This window comes from Prunus persica, chromosome G2, assembly GCF_000346465.2.
Source record: "Prunus persica cultivar Lovell chromosome G2, Prunus_persica_NCBIv2, whole genome shotgun sequence".
Lineage (NCBI taxonomy): Eukaryota > Viridiplantae > Streptophyta > Magnoliopsida > Rosales > Rosaceae > Prunus > Prunus persica.
Window position 1 is genome coordinate 3,512,461 of NC_034010.1, and position 18,619 is coordinate 3,531,079.

General features: G+C 37.3%; 2 protein-coding genes across 3 annotated transcripts; one reads left to right on the plus strand and one right to left on the minus strand.

The window, feature by feature from the left end:
• Nucleotides 6,890–12,960, plus strand: LOC18786297 (E3 ubiquitin-protein ligase SINAT5). 2 transcript variants are annotated; one of them, XM_007218675.2, is made up of 4 exons: nucleotides 6,890–7,213; nucleotides 8,928–9,160; nucleotides 11,507–11,893; nucleotides 12,110–12,960. In XM_007218675.2, exons 2-4 carry the CDS (start codon nucleotides 8,951–8,953, stop codon nucleotides 12,428–12,430), a joined length of 918 nt encoding a protein of 305 aa, XP_007218737.1. In that variant the 5' UTR covers nucleotides 6,890–7,213; nucleotides 8,928–8,950; the 3' UTR covers nucleotides 12,431–12,960. The 2 variants fall into 2 exon arrangements, with proteins under 2 accessions (XP_007218737.1, XP_020413519.1); XM_020557930.1 differs by lacking the exon at nucleotides 6,890–7,213 and adding an exon at nucleotides 7,775–8,180.
• LOC18785298 (uridine 5'-monophosphate synthase) lies at nucleotides 14,481–18,592 on the minus strand. Its single transcript, XM_007217877.2, has 6 exons — nucleotides 17,642–18,592; nucleotides 16,899–16,982; nucleotides 15,936–16,018; nucleotides 15,766–15,853; nucleotides 15,423–15,677; nucleotides 14,481–15,133 (listed from the first exon to the last, which is right to left on the minus strand). Exons 1-6 carry the CDS (start codon nucleotides 18,443–18,445, stop codon nucleotides 14,999–15,001), a joined length of 1,449 nt encoding a protein of 482 aa, XP_007217939.1. The 5' UTR covers nucleotides 18,446–18,592; the 3' UTR covers nucleotides 14,481–14,998.

Below are 18,619 nucleotides of genomic sequence, written 5' to 3' on the forward strand. Positions count from 1 at the left end.
TTTGGAACAGTCCGAATTGGGCTCAGGTTTTGCTCCAATTTTGGGTTTAAATCCTTTGATTTGGGGCTGGAAATTGGTACGGATGTGGCTGAAATCATTGCCGCAAGTCACAGTGTTGCGGCAACGCTACACAAAGGAGAGAGAAAGAAGTTTCGTGAGAGAGAGAGAGAGAGAGAGAGAGAGAGAGAGAGAGAGATTTCAGATTTTTAAAAACTCTTTTTGAAATAATTATGATTTTGCCACTGGGATTCTTTTGATCGTAATTTCTTCGTTAACACTCCGATTTGGGCCCACTACGTGTCTACTGACTCATCTCAACGTGCTCTATGCAACGGTACTACTAAAATCTCCAAATTCCTTCCTAAACAAAAAGTCAACTTTTAAACTCAATAAAATATTCCCGGGGGTATAATTGTATTTTACTTGAATAAATTACTAATTAAATATTAATTTAGGATTGGGTTATTACAATGTACATAAATATTTACATAATATGCACATAGGAGGAAGACATGCAACGATCAAGACGACTTGCTCCGCCCGTTCCTCTCTAATTGATCTTTCACTTTTTCATTGTCAATCTATACATAAATAACATGAGATGAGACCAAACTTAAACATATACTTTTAAATTTGTACTAATCAAATTTTAGCATAATTTGGGAACACATATAATGACCTTCAATTTTGATAGTTTATCCTTTGTGACAGGACCCGATCCAAATTCCACTTTGGAATCCGAGCCAGACCCTGTGCGTGTCCGACACCTGGCGAATGTCGGGCACAAATGATCTATTTGCCCTTCTATACAAACATGCTAAAAATAATAAGGTTGACTTCTACCGAAAAACCGGCAGAGTTTCCCTTGTATCTGGCTCAATACCAAAATCTTACACCTGTCAAAACAAGTATATATGTACAACCAACTGCCAGCATACATATATATATTCCAACAGTTCAAATCTCAGTCTAGGGCAAAACATCAGAGCGACTACTAAAAATTTACAAAAGAGTGAATCTTTGTACAAAATACAAATCCTACATCAAAGAAAGGCGCGGAAGATGGGAAGTGGCCCGGTGGTGGATTCCTGTGCACGTCTACTGCCTGGGGGCGCAAAACAACAAGAAGGGTGAGTGGACCCAAAAACAAAGTTAAGAAAATACTATATGAACATACTAACCCCACTGTAAAAACAGTTATACAAACTAGCTTATTTTCTTTATTTCTAAAATCAATGCATGTATATAACTATACATTTGAAAACACTTTAAAACTATCACCGAGGTGTACCCTATTTCCGTCAATTCCTTATATCCGTCAATTCCTTGCATCACCATGGGTGGCGCATACTCGCAGGTCTCAGTGACAAGAGGTCAGTCTGAGCCGCAACTCGCAGGATTCAAGGAACCGTAGTCCGTCTTTATCCGCATTACTCGCTCCACACGAGTTCGAGTACCAAGGAACTCGTGGGGCAACTGTCAAGCATGCTGACTAAACCGAAGGCAACAAATATAATCCGAAGGCAACATGTAATAACTGGGTACAAGGTGGTTTAAGAAAATATAAAGTTTCTGAAGAAAATCTTATGAATAATTAACTTTCTGTAACCTTTAAAATTCTGCTGCCATTTATCTGATAATTAACGAGAATATCTTTTCGTATATTCTTAAAAGGAAACTTCACTCGGCAGCATGTAACATAAAATATTTAACAGCATAAAACAGCTTATAACTGAAACTGAACTGCTTAACTGAAACTGAACTGATTAAATTCATTTATAAAAACAAAGAGTCCACTCACTGATAGTCTGAGCTCGCTGGACCTCTTGAAGGTCCCTCCTGCGGGTCAACTGGTGCCCGGGTGCCTGATTCAATGACCATAATATTCTATTAATACAATATAGTATTAAATTAAAAACCCTACCCCCGGCTCCTAAAAGTACGTGCGTCAATTTAAAGTGATCCCTATGCCCATAACAGCTCTCCTTCCACGTGGGATAGTTTAGCGATATCTTGGGACTCAAAAAGCGCTAAAGTCCAAAAAGTCAATCCGGAACCCCACGGGTATAATATGATCCGGATGCCGCTAAAAGGTCCAATATATTTAGGACACATGTCCCGAGGGTATTGGTGTCAATCGGACGGTCGGATTGATCACGATCGTGTAATCACATAATTTCTAAACCCTAGCCCTAGGGTTCGCGATTTCGGAGTATCCGGGACTCCGATTCGCCATCCGTCGAATCCTACACAATCCTGAAATCATGTAGACCGACATATCCAAAATTCAGTGTGATCCACCGATTTGGCGACACTGCACCCAAAGATCGCGCGATATGAAAAATCCGTTCGGGGCTCAAACGAACTCCGAATCGAGATCCGCGAAATCCTACGTGCTCGTGACGACACGAGGGTCACAAAACTGTACAACATGACTTCACCACCCTCGCCCATGCGCCCCAGCGCGCGGGCAGATTCGGGTGTCTTAAGCGATTTCGGGTGGCCGAAAAATCTCGGAACCAGGACTCCAAACTCTTATCCTAGGTAAAACACCCCATTTGGAGTCACTTTTGTTCTTGGACCTACCCCAAAAAGTGACTGGAAGTGGCCGAAAACAGAGGCCGAAAATCGGCTGAAACTTCAATTTATAAACTGGGCAATCTACGGCTAAAATTGATAAAAACCTATCCAACCATCAGCTAGAGCACGAAAAATAGATGAGAATCCATACCTTACTCGAAAGATTTGGTTGAGAATTGAGGGAGAACGAAGGGTTGGAAGTTTAGCCCAAAAACTGGCGGTTTTCTCCTTTTTCCGGCCAACTCCGGTCAGCTCGTGGGCGGAGAACGATCAGGTCTTGACGGCGAGGGCGTGGCGGAGCTATTGGTACCAACGCCGGAGATTGGCGTGCCCTGTGGTGGCCGCTGTCTCAATTGGAAGGGAGGAGGGTGGCTGGCGCGACGGGAGGGAGGAGAGAGAGAGAGGAGAGAGAACTGAAGAGAGAGAGAGAGAGAAACAGGTTTTATAAAATCTGATTTTCCAATGTACCATTTTGCCCCTCGATATCTTTAATCGTATTTTCTTCGTTACAACTCCGATTCGAGCTTACTTCGTGTCTATGAACTCGTGTCGTCGTGCTCTACGCAACGGTGTATGTGGAATTGTCAAATTCCTTTTCGGTCAAAAAGTCAACATTGAGTTCATAAGTGAGTCAAAGGGCAAAATTGTCTTTCCGCATAATAAATTACTAATTACATGTGAATTTTAGGTTTGGGTCTTTACACTTTGCTACATGCCTACTCCAATTATCAGAAGTAAGAAATGGCTAGAGATTAGAAATTCATTTAAGTTTTTGGTTGTATGCATTTAATTTAAATAAACAATAATTGAAAAAAGGGGCAAACACATGAAGAATAATGAAAATAAATAAATAAACAGTAATTAGAATGAAGTACAACAACCACATAATTACATAGCCTCAAAATACAACCAACCAACCAAATTGAAGTAAATACTTAAATTTCAGGATTCTAACAGTGTAACTACAAAAGAATTCTAACATTACAAATCATGAAGCATGAAACTTAAACTAAATGCATACAACCAAAAACTAATATGAAGTGCACAATAAAATCCAAGTACAAAGGAAAACATGATTAGACATTCATGAAACCCATAACTGAAATCAGGAGTTACCTAAGAAAAAAAGAAGAAGTGCAGGGTGTCTTGCAAGTCATGTTCATGCTTTAAAAAATCATAAACTAAAGAGAAACCATATGCGGACGCAAAAAAAACAAATGCAATTTAGGTAAGCGAAAGCAAAGATGGAGAGAAAATAAAATTTGTTATTTTGTTTCAGTTTGCTAACAATATCCAGAAGATACACAACTCAATTAATAATATTTCAAATGGTACTTTAACTACTTTGAGCTTAAATATCACGTAAAATAATAATTAAAAAACTCTTGAGGAGCATGCCACTAATTTGTGACATGAATATAAGAAAGAATCAACATCTTCATAAAGACAGAAATTCAAATGGTTGAAACTGCTAAACGAAGATGTAGTTCTTTTTCCTAAAAAATCCCAACTTCGGTGGCATAAAAAGAAATAATTTATTGCACCATTAATCCTCATGTCAGAACAATCATTTGGTAGGCATGATTCGAAACCAAGATTAGAGAGGCTCGAATCACCAGCAAAAAGGCCAACATATACAATGCAACCAAGATTAGAAAAACCCAATTATTAGAAAGAAAAAAAAAATGGATGTAGGGAAAAGTTAAAACAAATGAAATAGATTCTTAAAAAAGGGAAATGCCAAGCCAATACAAATTGAACTTAAAATGCATGTTCTAAGTAGTTAGCAGGAAGACCCAAAAAAAACCAAACTAATGTGAACTTTCGACTTTAGCAATTAAGATGGAGAAGATTGAAGGATTAAGAGCTGCAACAACTACACATCTCATATAAAAAATCAGAAAATTAGAATAGATGAAAACCAATTGGTGAACCAAAAACAAAACCAAAATGAGAAAGAGAGATTCATACCATTCACATCAAACCCATCAAATCTAAATGCTTTCTTCATTGGTGCTCTGGAGAAAGAGCATATATAATCAAAGAAATTCCATTAGGATCCAAAAATTAGAGATAGTAAACAGATCATACCTAAAATGCTTTCTTCATTGAACCAAAAAGAGCCGAAATTGAAGCAAAAATTCCATCAGGAACCAAAAATTAGAGACAAACAGAGAGAGATTTGTACCACTGACATCTTGATGCTCAGCAAAAAGACGATTCATTTAAGCAAAAAATTTGAAAGGAACTGCTGTCACTAGCTGACCCATGAATTTTTTAGGGGAGGTGCAATTTTGAAAGAGTAAAAGCCTTTATAAAAATAAATTAAATATAAACAAATCATAATTGATCATATCACGAGTCGTGCGTTGTAGAGCCTCTTCTTCATCGAGTTTGCTACTGAATACTTATCATGAGAGCCAAATTAGAAAAAATAATATAAGAAGCAGATTACAAAAAAAGGTGGGGAAAAGAAACGAAAAAAAGAAGAAGAAGAAGAAGAAGAAATGAATTTGCTTTTGGTCAAGAAGGGAAAAAAAAAACCGAAGCAATAGAACCAATTGATTTCCTTCTTTTTGAGAACCTTTTTGTAATCCTTGTTTGAAAAAGAAAGAAAAACATGTTTAAAGACTTTTTAAAGCCCACGAAATGCAAGCCTAAGCATGTGTTTTAAGGTCCATGAATTGTAATCCGGTTTCCTCTTCTCTTTTCTTGTTTTTTTTTGTTTTTGCTTGGCCGACGTCGTTTTGGCCAGGCGTGCACTATACAGCGCAACAAACAGACTTTGGCTGAGTTATTTTGCCGGTCTATTGATTTTGGAGGCCTTATACAGAGAGAAATATTAAGGACCTATTTTTATAAATAAAAAATAAAAATTCACAATTCACAAATAGAATTGAAATTTTTCCTTACTTAGAGTCATAGCCAAATCAATTATATGCCTTCTGAAAAACTGAAAATAATAATAATAATAAGGCGTTAGAGTCAAAGCCCAATCAGAACCCAATAACATAAGTCATAAGGTGACATGAGAGGTAAGGGTGCCGAGCAGCCACCATCTTGTTGTAAAGAACGTGAAAGAGCCCACATAAACAAAAGAAGAAAAGAATGAAGCAATTTGTCTGCCATCTTCCCTTGTAACAAACCGAACATCACAAGTGCTTCAGCCTATTTAAAGGCTTCATCCCTTCATTGCTAGACAGAGAGAAGAAACGAGAAGTGATAACACACTTAGTTGAGAGAAGAAAAGAGAGTGAGAAATCTGAGAGTTAGTGAGTTCTATCTAAGAGAAAATTATGTCAATGTAAAAATCATAAGAGCAAATATAATTCTACTCTCAATATTCAGTGGTTTTTTTCATACTCTGATTATTTTTATAACACATCTCATTTTTTAATTGTTTTTTATTTGGTTGCAATTGAATAGGATTAGGCTATGCTAAAAAGTAACAAAACGCCCCATTTCAATTTAAAATGAAGCTAAGTCATAAATGGGGCTATTTAATATGAGAGAGAAATCTAAAAGAAACATCAGCACACAGTCGTCTTCTTCCTTGCGCAATTGCGGCTCTGCAACTCCAAAAATTTCAAGGTTTTCCCTGCCTTGTCTTCTTCCTTTGGAGGCCCTGTGTAGTCGCACAATCCGTATAGGCTATGGGCCTGCTGGAGTTCACAACCACCAATTGAGCAAAGGTGCAATTTGAAGCACGTACAATAGTTTTTCCGGCGAGGGAAGGTGCATCTGCATCTCCTTCCGCCTTAATGGGTCCACCATTGACTGCCGTGTAATGGCCTGAGGATAATGGGTCGTGTGGGAAGTGTTAAAACTGACATGAACTGCAGTGGATTTGAGATGGAAGTGAGAAATCAACTGTGAGTTTCCCTTAAATTTCCATCATGATCTTTGGTTTGACGATTATCGGTTTTCAGCGTGTCTTTAGCTTTTTGTCTTTTCTTATATTTTTTCAATTTTGTTTATTCGCTGCATTTGACTGTTTTGCCCCCTTTATATTGGATTTGTTAAGGTTGACTTTTTTTTCTCCCTATTATCTGATTTTTATTTTATTATTTATTTTTTTAAATATAAAATAATATGAATTTACCATATTATTTTCATTTAATTAATAATTTTAATTCTTAATGTTTAAATTAATCTTATATATATATAGTAAAAAAATTAAAAATAATGAAATATTCAAAATATTAAAAAATATTTTTATTTAATTCAAATATTAAGAATTGTAAATTCACAGTTTTTAATATAAAAAAAATTTCTATATATAAAGTAAAGGACAAAAAATAATCAAACATTCAAAATACTGAACGTGAGTTGCGGCCGCACTCACTTGGGGTCCGACTTCGACTACGACAATTGACCTTGCCCTTTTGTATTTTCTCGAGAAAGTTCTCTCCCCTAAACGCCACGCTCCTCTCTCTCTCTCTCTCTCTCTCTCTCTCCCCTCAACGGCTTTAATTTGAAATTCTTTGAGCTCGCACTTCCGCGTCTCTCCTCAATATATTACTGCACGGGGCAATTGCGGCCACCTACCAGACCTCTTTCATTTCGTCTATTTCTTTCTCCTGGTGTCTTTGCTCTCTTCAATGAGTTTTTGATTCAACTGCACCATCTCAAGGTATTGTTTTTATCTTTCTACACCTTTGATTTGTTGGGTTTTTTTTTTCATTTTCTTTATGGGTTTTTTGTATTTTTTGGCCACCCATTTGGAATTTATGTAATTTAAGGTCGAGAAGTTGCTATTTTCTGTGAAATATATTTTGGAATATTCTAGATCTCTTGTAGATTTGACTTTGAATTTCTCTTTGGGTATGCGATCTTAGGGCCGTTCTAGCATTTGGACAGCCCCATCTGCCACTGTTTTTTTTTTCTCGATCTGCTTGATCAGTTACTTTGTTGAATTAGCTACATGATTGTGCGATTCTTATCTTTGAATTTCACTAGCTTTTGTCACTTTGTATCAAATTGTTCATTTCGGTTTCTCTTAAGAGACTTTTCTTGTAGTTTTACTTGTTGAAAAGAAACCATAAGGAACGTTTCATTACAGTCAACCTTAAGTCTGATCTGTAAGGCTTACCATTGTTTATGCAAAGTGCTCCATTCAGGAGGGACGGCTTCTTATCTTTGAATTTCACTAGCTTTTGTCACTTTGTATCAAATTGTTCATTTTATTGAAAACTATATGTTTCCGGATTTTCTTGAGTTTTGAAAATTTGAGTTTAGATCTGCTTGATCACTAACGTAGTTGAATTCTTGAATATATTCAGAGGTTTTAGGGTTCTTTGATATCTGAGCACTGGGTGGTTGATAATTTATTTAAAATTAAATCCTAAGGGTAATGCATAATTTTAATGGATCGTTTCTCATTCTTGTTTTTAATAATTAGCCAATTCAGCTTTGCCCCCTATTTGTGTGAAATGCAAGTACCGAAAATCATTTTTTCTTATTTATTTACAAGAGAAGGGATTTCATAATGTTTTTTTGATTATAGATAGGTTTTTATGAAGCACTGTTTGATGATCGATTGATTTTCTTTGGAGTTTGGAAAGAAGGCCAGAAGTTGAAGTAGAAAACAAATTTTTATGGTAATAAATTAATAATATACTTGGTATTTTAGCTATTTCTGGTTTTTGTTATACAATAGATTTGGTAAGAGAGCTGCCCCTTCTCTAGTTTGGTATCCTTTAGAGCTTGTTGCATGGATTAAACATAGTGTAAAATAAACTCCTAGTCCTTGGAAGTGGGCCCAAATTTGTATCTGGTCTTTATTTTGTTAACTTTTATAATTAAGTTTTCCCCTCCTTTACGCACCAGTTTACCATTGAAGTAAGGGTCTTACTTGTGCCAGAGTCACGACTTTTCATTTCAACATATGTTAGTTGACGTAGTGCTTATTTAGCAAACTTAATTGCTTCTAAAGATGTCAACACTCATCGTAATACATGCTATACGGCTCTATAGTCAAATGTACATTATTCAAATGGCATTCATTCAGTCAGCTTCTCTTTTTCATGGGATTAGGCTTTCAAACTACTCCCAATTGAACCCAGCCAATTAAAAGAAACGACTTGGTTAAAATTTGGGCCATATTGTAGGGAACAAAAATGTAGTTTAGGTTAGCCATTAAGTATATATGCAAAGTTGAAATTTAATGATTCTTGTATATTTGCCTATGAGTACCACTGGCGTGTCAAATCTGTAAGGATACGCCCTTCCTTTTCACTCTCTTTGCACAGTGTTTCCTATAGTTCTTGTTTTGTATCACCATTTATCATAACTCATTGTTGCAAGAAATACTTGGAATTGAATTTTGCTTTATATGTTTGGCACAGTGTAAGCAGCTGTCCGTGCTAGCATGGCATCTGGTAGTCCATTTTTTGATGATGTGCGGACCAAATCTGAGGTTATTGATCCTCCTCAAAGTGAAGACATGATGGATGTTGGAGAAGGTGTGAATGATGCTACTCTCATCCCGTTAAAACCTAATGTGACTGTTTCTAGCAGTGTTCGTGAACTTCTGGAGTGCCCTGTGTGCTTAAATGCCATGTACCCCCCTATTCATCAGGTTTGATTAATTTTAACAATTTTGCTTATCTTATGAAATTGGTCAAACCACTCCCTTAGTTGTCAGTCTAGTGTTAATTCTACTCATTCATCAGGTTTGATTAATTTTAACAAGTTTGCTTATCTTATGAAATTGGCCAAACCACTCCTTTAGTTGTCAGTCGAGTGTTAATTCTACTCATTCATTCAAGATGTTGAATATAGCATGCTTGTCACTTGTTTCCTTGCGTATGCTATTTCATTTTTCATTCTAGTGTTTGGTTCCGGCTTACTTGCTTAATACAACTTTTTGGGAGGGTTCTCTTTGGAAAGTGGTAGATGAGGTGCCATTATTTGCAGTTTTGGGGAGGGTTCTGTTGTGCCATTATTTGCAGCTTTTCGTGCATTATAAAGTGATCCAGTCTCCCATTTTCTTTGCACAGAAAAACAGTTAGCTATGCTGTTTGGTTGTGTTTTTTCAATTCATCTGTCTACTTTTGTTGATGTCAAATTTTATCTGACTATTTGATTAGTTTCATTGTGTAACTCAAAAATGGTATAAGCCCAGAATTAGATGCATATGGGACCCTGTGAGGATAGAGGGCTTGTAGGACTAACTTGAGTTTGTGCAATTTCCCCTGAACTAACGTGACATGCTCATTCTATAGGAGCTGTTTGTCAATATTTCGTAAAATGATTTTTCATCTTGTAAAATGAAAAACATATGCATTTAATTGGTGCACTTGAAAAACACAAACATTAGTTTTTGGAATTCTACTCCCAATCTGTATGTTAATTTTGATAACGATATGAGCTAGTTTAAGCAACATGACTTATAAAAATACAACCTATTTTGTTAATGCTCTCTCTCAACTCTCAAACTTTCTCTCAATCCCACTACTCTCTACCCTGCTACCCACAACTGTTTCCTCTCTTCTTACACGTTTTCTATATCGCATAGCCCCACAAGCAACTCTCCTCTCTCACTTTCTCTGATGGAGCTATTGTGACCACAATTGTATTATGTAACAAAGTCTGGTTCATTGTTGATGACAAAACAAACCATAAACTCTATCCTCAATTTCACAACGTATTTAGTGAAACTTTTGTGCATATTTTGCAAGAAAAATGGAGAGTGCAATGATAGGAAAAAGAAGAGCCACTACAGCTGTAGATTTTGTAGCACCTTTGGATTGCAGGAAGACGAGGTCTATTGACTGTGTTATGGCATTCCTATCTTCCTTAATAGAGATGAGTTTAGATCTATAGAACATGGAAGACTCTAGAGATCCTGGTTTTTTAGCCTGAGTTAGGAGTTGTCCCCTTGTTTTGTTTTGCACTTATGGTTTGGTTGACTTATCTCCATAATTGTGGTTATGCTTTTGCGAGATGTAATTTGTAAATTTGTAAATTTGTTTCTTTTCTTTTATTTCTATTAATTACAGTAAATAACGATTTTGGTACCAGATGTGTTTTCATTGTTCTTTTTCTCTCGGACAACTGTTTTCCGATTACACTACCAGACATGTTTTTGGATCCTCAAGATGCAAAATTCAACCTCTCTTTTTTGTTGTGCAAAAATGTTTTAATCTATTTTTTTGGTGCAAACATTACCGGACGGGGCTTTACTTTCTCATTTCAGCCTTTATTGATGATGTCTGTCATGTTTATAAGTTTGTTTCATTATAAGTAGACGTGTTTAAAAAATTTCAATGTTATAAGTTTCTCATCTGTATAAATTTTTTAGTGATAAAGTACCTAGGAAGTAGATTTATGTATGCAAAAATGCTTAGTGCATGGAAATAAGCTTCCAATGCTCTTGGCCTTTTAGGAGTTATTTTCTTCCAATAACTAGCATTAAATTAGCTATGGCAACATGTTGACTGCTATCTCTGGGAAGTAGAATTAGATACTGTCATTTAATAAGAAAATTACCTGCAGGAATATTTTGACTCTGTTTTTTTTTTTTTTTTGTAATGCTGATTCCCATAAAGAAGAGAATGTCTTCATTGACAGTGAAATAGTTATGGTTAATTTGCGTATTTTGGTAATTAGTGATATAACAATCAGGTTTAGGTGGTTTCCATCTTAGAAATATCATTACTCCAGCAGGTCACTTCTTTGAGGGCAGTGACTACTTTTTAAAAGAATTATGTCCGTTGATCTGTAAAAAGCAGGCTGTACAATTATCCTAATAATTTTGTTGAAAATGTGCTATATCAGTGTGTGAGGCACTTTCTGAATCCATTCTGATAAATTGTGCATGCACGCGCACACACACACAGGGACTAACATATGTAATAAGAATTTCAATGTTCCAAATTAGATGCTAGCTTTTTATCCTGATTTGCATTCTCCCTTTGTGCAGTGTTCAAATGGTCACACGTTATGTTCTGGTTGCAAACCCAAGGTTCACAACCGGTGTCCCACTTGTAGGCATGATCTTGGTAATATAAGATGTCTTGCATTGGAACAGGTGGCTGCTTCTCTGGAACTTCCATGTAAATATGAGAGTTTTGGTTGCATGGGCATATACCCGTATTACAGCAAGCTAAAACATGAATCTCAATGTCTACATAGACCCTATAACTGCCCCTATGCTGGTTCAGAATGCACTGTTATTGGAGATATTCCTTATCTGGTGGCCCATTTGAAAGATGATCACAAAGTTGACATGCACAATGGCAGCACTTTCAACCATCGCTATGTAAAATCAAATCCCCATGAAGTTGAAAATGCTACCTGGATGCTAACGGTATTATTTCACAGTCCTTGTCTTACTAATTTCCTTTATCCTTCTTGGCTTCCCCTCTTACAATTAATTTCTCAGCCAACTCGGAACCTTGTACTATTGTTATTCTGTCTCCCTTTGTGCACATTCCAGACATGGATCCTGGCATAAAAGCTTTGATGAGTTACACCTACGTTGAAAAGAACAAGGATAAAGATCTGTATCTTTTCTATTGTGCAGGTTTTCAGTTGCTTTGGCCAGTATTTTTGTCTACATTTTGAAGCTTTCCAGCTTGGGATGGCTCCTGTCTACGTAGCGTTCTTGCGGTTCATGGGTGATGATAATGAGGCAAAGAACTACAGCTACAGTCTAGAAGTGGGTGGAAATGGGAGGAAGATGATTTGGCAGGGGGTGCCGCGTAGCATTAGGGATAGTCACCGGAAGGTTCGTGACAGTTTCGATGGTCTCATCATTCAACGTAACATGGCTCTCTTCTTCTCAGGGGGAGACCGGAAGGAGTTGAAGCTTAGGGTGACCGGAAGGATATGGAAGGAACAGTGATAGTAGTCTCTCCCTTAACCTCCTTCCTTCAATCTTTTTCTATAGTTTAGTAAGGTTAGTCACTTTTCATTGGCTATAAGTAGTCTCTTCTGCCTATGTAATCTTTGGAATTTAGGAAGCAAACTCTCTTTGCTACTAGAAGGAACTCTTATTCTAGAATTAAAATATCTCTGTACTCATGCGTGAAGAGAGAGGGAGGGAAGGGAGTCCATAAATCACCGTAAGGTCCAGAGGATGATCACTCGTGACTTAAAATTGTCAAGTACAACGCAAAACTAAAACTACAAACTTCACTCTTGCACGTTCGTATCGAATCGAACGCATGATTGCTTGAATGGATATCCCACATGTTTCGAAGTTTTGAATGAAGAAGGAAACTGAATACTTGTTTTCGCGACCAAACACTGTTGTGGTATATGGAGCTGTTATTAACTGATTGGATATTACACGTCAAATGTAGAAAAAAATAAATAAATTTGTGTGTGTATCCCTAAGTTCCAATACTTTTATGACATGGTGTTTTTAGATTAGCGATGACATATCAAATGCTCTGTAAAATAGGTGCTCTGTAAACTCTTAAGACAAATTAATGTGCGCGCAAACTAACATAGAAGTTATCGACTAGAAAAAAGTATTTTAGGAAAAGATTTTTTCAAGTGTTTATTTTTTTTCATATGTCAGTTTGGATTGGATATGACATGGCAATTTAGAAAAAAATCTTTCCTAATGTGTGTATATATATATATATATATATTACTTTTTTTTTAGTATCAAATAGAAACTTCATTAGATAAACTTCAACGGTACAATCAAAGACGTCAATAAGACATCTAAAATACCAATCCCAAAATGACACAACAAACTAACATGCTAAAAGCAAAGCTAACGCGGACAAAAATTGCACTAAAACTACTAGTCCACATCACCACAATTAGCCATAAGCCCAAACAAAACCCACAAACCCAACATAACCAAAATCAACCCATGAGACTAAAAGAACCCTACCACCACCACCTGAAGAAGTGTCGTCGCTGTCACACCCACAACCTTATCCATAACAGATCTAGGGAAAACATAATTTCTAGCGATCTACAAGCGCATTAGAGCGAACAAATGAATGAAAACAATAACTTTGCCAAAGAACAATTAGATGATTGCAACAACCTCCGTCAAAGATGATGTAGAATCAAATTTAAATAACATGAGTGGCGTCGGCGAGCCGTTTTTGGGAATAAGATTTGATTGAGAACATAAACCAAAAGGGGTGATAGAGAACTTTAATCTAACAATGGCTTAGAAGAAACTACCACAAGAGGCTTTTTATTCAAAATACCCCAATGTTAGAGCATCTTCAACAACCTCTTTAACAATTTTGGAATTCTAAAATAGGCGAGCCATCTCAAAAAACCTCTTTCCAACAGTCTTTTTAAGCAACCTCTTTCTCTCTCTTCAAGACTATTAAGTTGACTTTGGCTCTTCAAGCATTTAATTTTACTTTGCAAAAACAAAACCTACTTTGAAAATGTACTTGATTTGAAGGAACTGTTGGGGCAAAAATGATTCTAGTAGCAAATAAGGTTTTTCAAATTGTCACGTAGATCAACAAATTTCAATTTAAAAAGTTTTATTTGCTACTACTGTTGGGAGATACTCTTAGGCTCTTCATTAAAATAGTCATTTCAAGAAAATAAACTGAGGGTGTCTCGTTCACGCAAACAGACTCATGAGTGGGTCAAGTGAATTCTACAAGGTGAGTTTTTTTTATTTATAAAATTAGATCTCATCTAATTACTTGATATTTTACTATAATAATTTATTGTGAACTAATTAAAAAATTTATTCAACATATCCATAGATAAGGGATGCAAAATATTATCAGATTGAAAGGCAAACCCTTTCTTCTTGAGTCTTGACCATCGTTGGGCAATTACACAACACAACATGGCGAGAAGTGGAAACTCTCCGACAGGCCTATTGGAAGCAAAAAGGCTAAAGGGCGAAAAAGAAAGGGTATCATTAATGCATGATCTCACAGACCAAGACAATGATATGGCTAAAGTCATGATGTCTTTGAAAGAGATTAACCAGAGTACAAAAGATATGAGGGTTGCCATTATGATGGTGGACACTTCAACAATCAAAACTCCAGCTAGAAGACCGTGGTTCAAAGAGAAACAAAATAAGATTATGGTGATTATGGCGAAAGCGGCCTCCCATTCTCTAAACTTTGATCACGACGTCTATCAACCTGAATTGCCATCAGATGACTCCAAATAGAAAGGCGTGACTCGATGGAGCAGCATGTCTCTCTTTTCTTTTCCATTACAAACTTGGGTAGACAAGTTAATTCCAGTAGAATGTGGAAAACATTGTGGCCAAGAGGAAAACTTTTATAGCTCCCATCCCGTAAAACTCAAAGATTTCCAAAAATACATTGATACCAGAAAAATCAGGTCCTCTGGTTTCACAAACACCACACCACACATTCATGTGAATCATAATTAACTCCGTTAATTAGCAATCATGTAAAACATAAGTGAAACAAGGGAGCAAACCCTAATAGAAATCTTAGCTGCTGCTGCATTTAGCCAGATATGCATCCCATCCTTGAAGACGGTATTCACGGGCTGCCTCGGCAGGGTTTGCAGCCTTTATAATTCCACGCCCCACAATTATGATGTCACTACCTCTATTGTAGATTACCTGGAACACAATTTGTCTCAATCACAAGACTAGGGCATAAAATCAATAATACTAAAATAGATGGAGGTCCAAATATAAAGCAGAGATGTCATTTCTTGGCATTACAACAATTTCCTGTCTATAATTTCGGGTTCAATTTTTTTTGTTTGGTTAGAATGACACTTCAGAATCTTGGAAATTAAGCATTTATGGTATCCTCCTCCAATTCTTTAAAGGCCTCCTTTGAGAAGAGTGATTTTTGTATATAAGAGTAGAATGATTTCAAACAATACAATTAGTATAAACTTACAGATTTTGGAGTGTTATATTGCTGGCCAAGAGCATCACCACCAGTCACCAGTTGCACTCCAGGGGTTGCCTGGATGAAAGCTGGATTTACTGGTGCCCCTGGCCATGATGCTGGATTAACTGAAATGAAGCCAATCACAAAGTCAGAATGCTCTTCGGCGATCTTCACTGCAGCAGCTGTGTAGTCTCCCTTGGCAAGGTTACCGGCTGAGCTCATTTCAGCAAGCAGCAACAGGCCCCTACCACGCGGCAAACCCTAAGAGAAGTAAAAAAGTACTGAAAAGTTAAAAGACGAATTCATATGAGCAAAACTTATGCAGAGCAATCAATTCAAAGTTGCAAACCTTCAATTTCAGTCCATCGACTATCCCAGGACCAGAGATTATGTGAGCATTAACTATGTCAGCCCACTCCAATATATGGAATATACCTCTGCAAACATAAGAACCGCGAACCTAAGGAAAGGGCTATGATACTAACAGAAAGAGAAAGAAGAGGGAAAGTTAAGCCTCACCCTTCATACTGCATTGTTACTGTATTACCAATGTCTGCAAACTTGCGATCTTCAAAAATTAAGAAATTATGTTTCTCTGCAATCTTCAATTGGATAAAAGCTCGTATCAGCTATAAGTAGCAGTTACTTTCAATTAACCAAAACATAGTTGTAGTCCAACAATTAAATATAGTTCCTGGTCAGCAAAAGCAGACTTCAAATATTCAGTTACTTAGTTCAACTAATGATTATTACATTTATGCTTTACCAATATATGCCGACTGAAATAAAGCCAGCGAAGAAATATCAACGCTTAGAAAATTGTAGGCTTAATAATTTGTTAGTAATTCATTCAGTTAAATAATGCAAAGGGGAACAAAATTGACATAAATGTTACTACTGAAAGATCAAGCCATGTTCTGAGAAGTGTACTTGATACCCATAGTAGGGGGAAAATACACAATCCTTAGAAATACAAGTAGAAGCATGGTACGATTTGACCCCCAAAAAAAAAAAGCATGGTACGCAAATCAATGAATTCCACAATTTATTCAATAAAAAACAATAAAATAAATCTCATCAAGTCAATTGAAAATCCAAATGCGTGTAAGGTCAATTGAAAATCCACAGCAAACTGGAACGTACTGCAAAGATCTCTGGTAATGAAATGCAAATTTCAATTCCATCAAAACTCACTGCAGCTTTACCATTTACTCCATCTTCACTTTATAAATTGATATGATATGTGCAATATAGATATTGTGGATATGATTGCAGATATTTCAGAGACTATCACCCAGAAGCAAAACTGTATATCATACGAACCTCAGACTCATACACAAACAAATTCTACAACATTCTATGGGGTGCATCAAGAAATTAGAAAATTCACATAAACCGATAGTCATTAACCATTATGAAATAGAAAGCACAACTCATAAACTTGTAAGCTACAAAACATGATAAATAAGTTTAGAACTATACCTTGCGAAGTTTAGAGCCAAAATCTGGGGTGAAATCAGGCAATATATCAACATGGGTTTTCAATAAACATATTTCAGGTCCAACCTGCATAAAAATGAATAGAATCAGTCAAATGTAGAAGATCTTCAATTCTTCTTTGAATACAGTTCCTCTGCCCAATTAAACTCTTCTATTTCTAAATATTTTGTCAAAGGTAGCTGCACTACTAAACTTGAATTTCCAAATTTGGCTACAATCACATACATATGATTTTTTTTAATCGACATATACATATGATTATGTCATTACCAATGCAACTATTTCAGTTGAAGTACAAAAAACAAACCCAGGATTAAACTTCTCTTTTCCTAGGCAAATACATAAAGATTTGCCTCATCCTTAACTAGGCTATATTTTCTGGCCCACAATAAAAATGGGGTAGGCCACCAGCTTTGTCCAATCCAAACCAGCAGCTTACACATGGTGTAACTTCATACCTCACAGATCCTACTTCAGAGTACTGTGCACGTGTAAACACCACGTGACACCCCAAAAAAGAGCAGTTCAAAACCCTCGTTAGGTCAATAGGTCAACCCTGGTCAACGATCTTGTATACTTCTCAACATTTGGCTTTAACTCAATAGAGTTAAAATAGGTGTGTGCGCTTTCAAAACTTTCTGGGGGAACTTATAAAAACAAGAGAATCCACGAAAATCATGCACAGAATAATAACATGTTCAAATTCAGCTTTCAAATTGACTCACCTTCTCAGCAATCTCAAGCAACTCCTTGGCGGTCCCAACATCAGCAGCCAAACTCAAATTGCTCTGCTTCTGCACCATCACCTCAAAAAGCCTCTTCCCAGTCGGATTCTTCGCCAGCTTCACTCTCTCCTCAAACCCTAAACCCCTAATCTTAACTTTTTCGACATTTTTCAGCAACGCCGGCGCGACCACCTTCCGGTTCTCCTCCAAAAACTTCAACACAACGCCCTCCATCTCCTCCGCAACCTTCCCCTTCTCCTTCAAAACCCTAACCATCTCGCTCAACCGAAACAGCGAGTGCAATCGAATCCCATTCTCCTCCAAATTCTCCCTCCCCCCTTGTTCCCGGTCGATCAAAACGACGGCGTCCTGGACCTTCAACCCGGCGGCGCGTAGAGGCGCGGCGGTCTCCAAAACCGACGCGCCGCTGGTAACCAAGTCCTCGATGATAAGGCAGACCTGGTCGGGCTTGTAGACGCCTTCAATGGCCTTGGCGGTGCCGTAGTCCTTGACCTCCTTGCGGCGCATGAGCATGGGGATGTCATGGGAGGTGCTGATGCAGGTAGCGATGGGGAGGGCGGTGTAGGGGACGCCGCAGATGAGGTCGTAGCGCGTGGAGGAAGGGACGGTGGAGATTAGGGTTTTGGAGATTTGGAGGAGGAGGGAGGGGTATGATACGATGAGGCGCAGGTCTATGTAGATAGGGGAGGAGATGCCGGATTTGAGTTTGAAGTTGCCGAATTTGACGGCCGAGATTTCGTGGAGCTGGAGGATGAGGGCCTCGGTGGACGGCGACGATGTCATTTTGTGAAGCGGCGGCGGCGGCTTGTGGAGAGAAAACAAGTGTTAGTGGTGTGAGTGGGCACAGTGAAAGAGATACAGTGGCTTTTATTTTACGTACGGAATAAATAGAGTAAAATGTTTAAAAGAAAGTAAAACAGAAAGAAAATTTTAAATAAGAGTGCTGTTATTTCTATC